General features: G+C 36.3%; 1 protein-coding gene and 1 long non-coding RNA gene across 6 annotated transcripts in view; both read left to right on the forward strand.

The window, feature by feature from the left end:
- LOC139964335 (uncharacterized) overlaps positions 1 to 10,164 on the forward strand; it is a 168,920-nt gene that overhangs the window by 155,250 nt on the left and 3,506 nt on the right. For all 4 annotated transcript variants that reach the window (XM_071965852.1, XM_071965851.1, XM_071965855.1 and 1 more), the window contains one exon: positions 9,662 to 9,837. In XM_071965852.1, the coding sequence (XP_071821953.1) occupies positions 9,662 to 9,837 (176 nt within the window). The remainder of the gene's footprint in view (positions 1 to 9,661; positions 9,838 to 10,164) is intronic.
- LOC139964356 (uncharacterized) lies at positions 13 to 6,538 on the forward strand. Of its 2 annotated transcripts, XR_011791949.1 has the most exons (3): positions 3,953 to 4,401; positions 5,140 to 5,299; positions 5,700 to 6,538. It is a non-coding gene; the product is annotated as an uncharacterized lncRNA (long non-coding RNA). The 2 variants fall into 2 exon arrangements; XR_011791948.1 differs by having other exon boundaries at positions 13 to 5,299.

The following is a 10,164-nucleotide window of genomic DNA, read 5'->3' on the forward strand; positions in this document are numbered from 1 at the left end:
AGATTAATCCGATGACATATTTACAGACAAAAAAAGACCGACATGGATCGGGGGGGGGGGGAAGAATTCAAGTTTAATCCCATCCAACCTGTGAGATAGATTCTAAAAGCTGTGAAATTGGCTTGGAGGGGTCCTACTACCTTTGTGATAGAATGAAGATCAATTTTATGACACCGATCAAATAAATAGAACCCACTGGTTCCTCCGAGGTTTTTGAAAATCTTGTTTCCTTATAATATTGCTTAACACTAACGGCAAATTTCACAGTTAAAGTTTGGATTTACAAACGATGACAAGAGACATGTATCCAATCAAGGATCGTCTCTCACAAGGACATATTCTGAGCACCTTTAAAGCAGCTTTCAAGATTTGGTTTCTAATATTCGGTTTCGAGAGAGAGGGAGTGATGGTAACGTGATGGTAACAGAGCAATGTAACCATCTTGAAGTGCAACTTTGTAAAGTGAGAGGAGCGAGTTAAATCAGGGAAAGAGATGTCGCCTTATCTAATTTTGTCGATTGGGGGTACACCTAGCAAACAATAAAATATGGAGTGGATTTCTCGTGCTTTTCGTTCATGAGAGTACATCATAGGACACCATTGTTGTTGATTATGAAATATTCCGTAAAATACAGAAACACGAAACCAAAACCTGAATGCTGCTTTTAAATCCAAAACTTTTTAAAAATCTAAAACTGAGAGGATTCTTCCCAGAAGGGATGCATTTTGCAGAGTTTCAGAAGAAGTTCGAATTTGGGAAGAGGGGGGAAAAAGGGTTTGTGTATCAAAAAAGAACTAAAACGTTGGTTATATCCCCATTATCAATCGTTTTTAGTCATCTGGACGGATTGGATGTCTAAGTTATTGTCTAAGGCTTCTAGAAGAGTTTTGACGGGGTTTTTTTTTTTTTTTTGGAGATTGCTTTTAGTTGGATTTCTTAGAAAAAGGCCAAATAACCCAAGACGAGTTGTTTAATTTGGAATTATATCCGCAGGGATCGTCTAGACAAGATGGCTCTTTAGCAAATATATAGTGTCGTTGATTGTCTTTATCATCTATTTATCAGTCTGTCACGACCGTAAAGAATAAGAAGGGAAATGGTTGAAAGTATTTTAATTGCATAGTTCATCACTAATAGCAAAGTCCCTGTCAATTTACATTCAAGGAAAAAAAAAGGAAACATGCTATGTTGAAAGCTGTTAGATATAGCTGGTGCATTTAAATTGGCAGGGGGGAGGGGGGGGTGTGGTAAAACTAGTTAGTTTATTAATTAATGAAGCTTAAAATGCCCTGGAAATCCGTTTGAGACTTGAGGAAAATCCATGAATGAGCTATAAGAGTCCGTATAAGCACCCTGAAGTAACTTGATAAATTCCATTTTTGGTCCAAATTTGACTATTTTATAAGGCTATACCCATATCATTTTTTCAAATTTTGGCCAAAATCACAACTATTTCAATCCTTCCCAAAATCATGTTCATGGGATAGAGCGCTCTTCTCTTTATATATCAGGTATAATTATGTTCACATTGTTTCCTGTAACTGAGCTTTATGGCTATAAGTCCGCATAAGCCGCCTGACGTTAATTTGAGAAATTCCATTTTTGGTCCTAATTTGACTATTTTATAAGGCTATACCCTTATCATTTTTTCAAATTTTGGCCAAAATCACAACTATTTCAATCCTTCCCAAAATCATGTTCATGGGATAGAGCGCTCTTCTCTTTATATATCAGGTATAATTATGTTCACATTGTTTCCTGTAACTGAGCTTTATGGCTATAAGTCCGCATAAGCCGCCTGACGTTAATTTGAGAAATTCCATTTTTGGTCCTAATTTGACTATTTTATAAGGCTATACCCTTATCATTTTTTCAAATTTTGGCCAAAATCACAACTATTTCAATCCTTCCCAAAATCATGTTCATGGGATAGAGCGCTCTTCTCTTTATATATCAGGTATAATTATGTTCACATTGTTTCCTGTAACTGAGCTTTATGGCTATAAGTCCGCATAAGCCGCCTGACGTTAATTTGAGAAATTCCATTTTTGGTCCTAATTTGACTATTTTATAAGGCTATACCCTTATCATTTTTTCAAATTTTGGCCAAAATCACAACTATTTCAATCCTTCCCAAAATCATGTTCATGGGATAGAGCGCTCTTCTCTTTATATATCAGGTATAATTATGTTCACATTGTTTCCTGTAACTGAGCTTTATGGCTATAAGTCCGCATAAGCCGCCTGACGTTAATTTGAGAAATTCCATTTTTGGTCCTAATTTGACTACTTTATAAGGCAATACCCTTATCATTTTTTCAAATTTTGGCCAAAATCACAACTATTTCAAATCCTTCCCAAAATCATGTACATGGGATAGATCGCTCTTCTCTTTATATATCAAGTATAATTATGTTCACATTGTTTCCTGTAATTGAGCTTTATGGCTATAAGTCCGCATAAGCCGCCTGACGTTAATTTGAGAAATTCCATTTTTGGTCCTAATTTGACTATTTTATAAGGCTATACCCTTATTATTTTTTCAAATTTTGGCCAAACTCGCAACCTTTTTCAATTCTTCCCAAAAATCATGTACATGGGATAGAGTGCTCTTCTCTTTATATATCAGGTATAATTATGTTCACATTGTTTCCTGTAACTGAGTTTTATCGCTTTAAGTCCGCATAAGCCGCCAGACGTTAATTTGAGAAATTCCATTTTTGGTCCAAATTTGACTATTTTATAAGGCTATACCCATATCATTTTTTCAAATTTTGGCCAAACTCGCAACCTTTTTCAATCGATCCCAAAATCATGTACATGGAATAGAGCGCTCTTCTCTTTATATATCAGGTATAATTATGTTCACATTGTTTCCTGTAACTGAGTTTTATGGCTTTAAGTCCGCATAAGCGGCCTGGCGTTAATTTGAGAAATTCCATTTTTGGTCCTAATTTGATTATTTTATAAGGCTATACCCTTATCATTTTTTCAAATTTTGGCCAAAATCACAACTATTTCAATCCTTCCCAAAATCATGTACATGGGATGAAGTGCTCTTTTCTTTATGCATCAGGTATAATTATGTTCACATAGTTTCCTGTAACTGACGTTAATTTGCGAAATTCCATTTTTGGTCCTAATTTGATTATTTTATAAGGCTATACCCTTATCATTTTTTCAAATTTTGGCCAAAATCACAACCTTTTTCAATTCTTCCCAAAATCATGTACATGGGATAGACCGCTCTTCTCTTTATATATCGAGTATAATTATGTTCACATTGTTTCCTGTAACTGAGCTTTATGGCTATAAGTCCGCATAAGCCGCCAGACGTTAATTTGAGAAATTCCATTTTGGGTCCAAATTTGACTATTTTATAAGGCTATACCCTTATCATTTTTTCAAATTTTGGCCAAAATCACAACTATTTCAATCCTTCCCAAAATCATGTACATGAGATAGAGTGCTCTTCTCTTTATATATCAGGTATAATTATGTTCACATTGTTTCCTGTAACTGAGCGGCTTGAAATCTGCATAAGCCACTAGATGTTAATTTGAGAAATTCCATTTTTGGTCCAAATTTGATTATTTTATAAGGCTATACCCTTATCATTTTTTCAAATTTTGCCCAAAATTTCAACCTTTTTCAATTCTTCCCAAAAATCATGTACATGGGATAGATCGCTCTTCTCTTTATATAACAAGTATAATTATGTTCACAATGTTTCCTGTAACTGCGCTTTATGGCTTTATTACCCATAAGCCGCCTGACGTTAATTTGAGAAATTTCATTTTTGGTCCTAATTTGACTATTGTATAAGGCTATACCCTTATCATTTTTTTCAAATTTTGGCCAAAATCACAACCTTTTTCAATTTTTCCCAATATCATGTACATGGGATAGACCGCTCTTCTCTTTATATATCAGGTATAATTATGTTCACATTGTTTCCTGTAACTGAGCTTTACGGCTTTAAAGCAGCATTTTGCGTTGATTCTCGAGATTTTCCAATACTATATACTATATCCGATACTATACCAATGACGTAAACTAAGCTAACTGTAAAGTTTCAACTCAAACTATTCCCGAAAAGTGCAAAAATATGACATTTTCTGGTTTTCGTATTTTGAATCTTTGACTTCGATAGACTCCTCCCACATAAAGGAACCTTGTGAATATGTATAACGGAAAAGGTACTTTGAATAGCAAGGTAAACAGTAAACAAAAATCAGCTGAGGAGATGTACGTATTGCGCGAAGGGACACTTACGGCATATCTCATTGCATACGATGCCCTAAAAACCCAAGAAAATTCGTCTCTCCGCGAAAATAAAACCAGCTTTGTAGCAAGGATACATAAGAGAGAAAGTCATTGAACCAGCAAGAACTCGATCGGTACGTAACATTCTCTAGAACGATATTGTATCACTCTACTCGGTGTTACATAGGCTAGTTACTGTAGTACAATCAGATCTATTAGTGTGTGACTTACACTGGTTAGGCCTGAATAACGTTATGTACACGCTGTGAATTTTGCACTTAAAGCAATGTAGCTACGAGTGTATCGCAATGGGGGCCTTTTTTCCGGATCTCTTGAAAAACGTTAGCTTCTTCCTCTTACAACATGGGAGAAAATAACGTTTTCAGGAGATGAAAGTAACGTTTCTCATAAGGGAATGCAATAAGGCATACTGGCTAGGCCATGTGGAGATTGAAGTAGTGCTTTGTAGCAAGTGCTTTGCAAAACTGTAGTAATTGCAATTGATGATTTAGGCGATTTTTATGATTATGTGTGAGTGTAGTAAGTAACCTTTTTTTTAAGTTTCATTCAACAAGCATATTAGTTTCCTAACCTGAATGCGATACTTTATTACCTTGATGTAGGGGAGGAAAGTGACGTATTTAGTAGAGGAAACTAAAATTTTCAGGGGAGGAACTAACGGGTCGGGAAACTGAAACCTAGGGCAACATGCAATGTCTGCTGTTCTATAAATCTTATAGTAAAGTGTACAACCATTCCATGAAAGTGATAAATAGCATCTAGTCATATGTCACCAGTAAATGAGAGCAATACATTTTAGCAGCGGATCCAAAGACATGTTTATAATTTGAAACCTTTTGCTACCTTCTTAGCAACCATCTGGTGATGAAACACCAAGGAGGGCTGGCAGAAGTAGAGGACGGAGAGGTTAGCTCCTGGGTAACACCAGACAACGGGACAACCCGGGTAACAGCAGCTGCAGCTAGGAGGCAGGTAGAAGAACGCCGACAGGAGTGAATGGGAAATATAAGGGTACGTTTCAATATGCAAAATTGTGGGATCTGCAAAGTAACAGCTGGTAATAACAGAATGGCTTGCTCAATTAAAGAATACTAGCAACATAAGTAGCTGGCTAGATTGTCATACTGAAAATAGTTATTTTTAAGTGACATCAATTATCAAAGGGTTATATTTGCTAATCCTTTTTGGAAGCAAAATACTGTTTGTCTGAAAGCAAGTTTTGAAAAACAGAGCACTTCGTAGTACTTGGTGTAGTGTTCAAACAATATATTTTATGTCTATCTTCTTATATCACATGTATATTAAACACCCAAAGCAACACAATCAATAAGTGCTGTCTATCATCAAAAGCAATGATATTATTACTTAAGCAAAATAAATGATACTCTTTTTTCTTCACTTTTCTTCTTAGGCAATGGTTGGTAATGTAGATGTTCAACAGCCTCGACAACTGGTAATGCAACTGCTTGAAACCCATCCGGCACTCTTTTTGGATATATGTACACACAACATCTCAAGAAATAAAAGTTGCTTGAATTCAAACTTGGTATATAGGTAGTCTTTGAAGAGTAGATGATTCTTATTGTTTTGCATCAAGTTTAAAGGTCATTCGAGGTCAACATTTGAAATCTGTGTAAAAACAGTATCTCAAGAAGTGCTAGTTGGTTTGATATCCAACTTGCTATGTAGATAGCACTTGGTAAGTAGATGAACCCTATTATTTTTCATGGAGGTTAAAGGTCATTTTAGGTCAAGAGATGTTCAACTCTTGAAAACTTATAAACAATATCAAGAAGTGAAAGTTGTTTGAACTTCAAACTTGCTATATAGGTGGCCCTTGGTGAGAAGGTAAAACATTTTGTTAACCATGAAGGTCATTTTGAGGACAATAGTTCATATCCCAAGAAGTGAAAGTTGGTTTCATGGCAAATGTTGATAACACTCGGCGGGTAGATAATCCCATTGTTATGCTTATGGCCATTAGTGCTAATGCCATATCTCAAGAAGAGAAGTTGGTTAACTGTTACATATGTAGCCCCTGGAGAGTAATTGATTGCTATTGTTTTCCATAGGTCAAAGTGATCTTGGGTCAAAGATATTCTCTATTTCCTTGACTTAATCATTCACTTGTATTCAGTTCTTTATTTCTTGATCAGTTGTATTCCTTGCCAAATATAGACTTGTTTTCACTATCATCTAAGATTATAGACATGTTATTAGTATTACATTTTCTTTTCGTGAAAGACGTGATCATGGTTTTCTCTATTTTTCTGTGTTCCTTAACTTTACCATTCAGGGCTTTGAATAAACACACAGTTTCTTTCACTGCTGTTCTTACTTCAATCTGAAAAATCTTCCAATTTAATGTGCTAATTTATTCTGAAACATGGACATTAATAAGCTTCAATACACATAACAAGTTCAATTAAGTGTTCGTTTTTTATTGATGAATGTGCTTAGAATAAGTCTGCTGATCTTTACAACAACAAAAATTGAAAAAAAGGAATAGTTCTTCGCGTCCAAACCTGATTCCAAACTAGTACATGCATTATGTTTTAGATCAATTGGCATGACTGATGACTGTGAGAAAAGAAGCCCCCCACCCTACCACTTTTTAAATTACTGCAAAGTTGTAGGAGACATGCAGGTTGCAATCACTCCAACCTCCCCCCACCCCCAAATAATATTACTTGCTGAAGCGAGGAAGATTAATAGATTTGACTTATTACAAAGTAGAACTAGGCCCCATGCTGCTCTGATGGCTTGCAACAAGCTGTGCAACAACTCCATCCCACCCCCCCCACCCAAAAAAAAAATTATATCACTTTCTGATGCAAGGAAGACTTATAGATTTGACTCATTACAACAGTAGAACTTGGTCCCATCCTGCTATGATGGCTTGCAAGAAGCTGTAAAACTGATGGAGGTTGGCTCGGGCGAATTGTACCAGAGATGTGCCTTGGGTCATCCTCAGCAAGAACAACACGACAACACGTCCTACTTGAGAATTGTCATCATCAAGCCTCCGTCTAAATATGTCCTTCATCAGTTGCGGAATGTACTTGTAACTATTCTTTTCCATAACAGGAACACAGGTCCATCTGCCTGCAGACTTTGAGAAATTCCTTGTAAACCTGAAAGTAGAATCACAAAAATAAACTATCACTCAGGGAGGAAAGTACTGTTTCTCAGGGGAGGAATTCAAGCAAGAAGACATTTGGCTAGGCTACGTAGAAAGAGTTAGGTACTGAAGTAACTGTAATTTTTTAATTAGGAGAGAAAATAATGATTTCAATCAAAGAAACATTTTTCAAGGGAGGCAAATTGGCTAGGCTATATGGGAAGAGATATTTGTAGAAAAGGTAGAAATGAAAAGAAATTCCTACAGTTATTCCACTTAGGCCCTAGGCCTACTAAATTTATTCTTTCCACATTTCCTAGCCAATATGCTTTCATCAGCTTCCTCCCTGGAAAAACAATAATTTCCTCCCCATGATTGAGGAGGTACAGAGGTAAGAAACGTTTTTAGGGGAGGAAACAAACATTATTTAGGGCATGAAACTAACGGGAACCGCCAGAACGTAGGCCTCGTGATTTCGGCTACTGCATATGCAATCACTGCCATCATAGCCCATGCTTTGTAAAGTCTAGTGTAAAGTATCTATGCGTCGGCGTGAACGTTAGTTAGCACTGTATCAAGAACAAAAACTTGTTGCAATTTGATATGACTGTGAAGAAAGAGTAAGAGCGTTTAGCCTAACTGGCCTTGGTTGTGCTAGTAAATAATAGGCTAGAAGTACACTATACTACTAGCCTAGTACTAGTAGTACTATAGACTTAGTATAGGCCCCTATACTGTCCTAGCCTAGGCTAAACTAGATACTGTAGTAATAATAGTGGAGGCAGAGGTTCGGTCTCAGTTTCTCTCACCGATAATGAGAAGTAACGTTAAATCATGTAAACAAAAATTGTAACGAAGAATTCTATCCTTTGCTTACCTGTCGAGTAGAAGTCGAGTGACTTCTGAATCACTCTTCAGATGTAAATTCCTCTAAACTTCGCTCCATCTTTCCCATTGATTCCCGAAAGGGACACGGTGTCGTGACACTTTTTCTTCTGGGCTTTCCGTCATTTTCTCTTTTCAGTTGAAGTTAGGTTCTTCAAAAATTTATATTTCCCATTTGAGCTCTTCTCCATTGTTTTATTCTTTTGTCACTTCGTCACCAGGTTATAGTATTGTGTGCATGTAGCAATAATACGACACTAAATACTTTGCTAAGTACTACGTACAGTAGGCTTACGTGCGTGTACACTTTACTCACGGTAAAGACGCTGAGGGATTACCATGCCAATGACTGAGTCTATTTTAAGCTCCAGGTCATACATAACCATCTCTTCACTGATTGGTTGAATTTGAATAGGCGGTTTGTAGAGCTGCATGTGATAAATACTAATGTCGATTGTGTCTGGGAGACACAATTCTCAGAATCATATAATATCCTTAATTACTTGCTAATTAACGTTCGATGTGGGGAAAAAAGTATGAGAAAGTCTTAGTTTGGTCATTTGTGATCGTATTATGATAAAAACTCGATAGACACGGAAAAATTCTGGACAAACGCAAAATGCTGCTTTAAGGCCGCATAAGCCGCCTGACGTTAATTTGAGAAATTCCATTTTTGGTCCTAATTTGATTATTTTATAAGGCTATACCCTTATCATTTTTTCAAATTTTGGCCAAAATCACAACTATTTCAATCCTTCCCAAAATCATGTACATGGGATGAAGTGCTCTTTTCTTTATGCATCAGGTATAATTATGTTCACATAGTTTCCTGTAACTGACGTTAATTTGAGAAATTTCATTTTTGGTCCTAATTTGACTATTGTATAAGGCTATACCCTTATCATTTTTTTCAAATTTTGGCCAAAATCACAACCTTTTTCAATTTTTCCCAATATCATGTACATGGGATAGACCGCTCTTCTCTTTATATATCGAGTATAATTATGTTCACTTTATTTCCTGTAACTGAGCTTTACGGCTTTAAGGCCGCATAAGCCGCCTGACGTTAATTTGAGAAATTCCATTTTTGGTCCTAATTTGACTATTTTATAAGGCTATACCCTTATCATTTTTTCAAATTTTGGCCAAAATCGCAACCTTTTTCAATTCTTCCCAAAAATCATGTACATGGAATAGAGCGCTCTTCTCTTTATATATCAAGTATAATTATGTTCACATTGTTTCCTGTAACTGAGCTTTACGGCTTTAAGTCCGCATAAGCCGCGTGTCGTTAATTTGAGAAATTCCAAGTTTGGTCAAATTTGACAAATTTTAAAGTGTTTTTTGTTTTCTACTTTTCCTTTTAGGTCAACTTAGATTCTAGGACACGGCTGCAAGTAGTGTCAAACTTGAGCCATCCCAATAAACATTCTTTTGAACAAGCTCAGAAGAGGATAGAGGCACTGATGGAGAAAGATTCATATCCAAGATTCCTTCGATCGGACATCTACATCAAAATGCAGAAGGCCGCCAAGAAGAACAAGTGAGTAGCCATGAATTACCACGGGCAGTCTACCGGCCAAATCAGGCCGGTTTATAAAATAAAAACAATTGTCCCAGTCTTGCACTTATTGGGATATACTGTATAAGGCCTTAAGGGTTTAGGAATTCTACCTACCTACCTTCAAGCTAAGATTGAGATCTTGCAGGAGGTATTATGTGGAAGGGGGATGTCTTTATACTTATCTATATCACACAATGAGGAAGACAGTATTCCTAAATTTGATTCTTTAGAGAAGAATAAAAGTTGAGATCTTGTTGGCAGTGAAGTAGGGTGTTAGCAGTGTCAAAGGGACTACATAGTTATGAA

This window comes from Apostichopus japonicus, chromosome 22, assembly GCF_037975245.1.
Source record: "Apostichopus japonicus isolate 1M-3 chromosome 22, ASM3797524v1, whole genome shotgun sequence".
In the NCBI taxonomy this organism is placed as follows: domain Eukaryota; kingdom Metazoa; phylum Echinodermata; class Holothuroidea; order Aspidochirotida; family Stichopodidae; genus Apostichopus; species Apostichopus japonicus.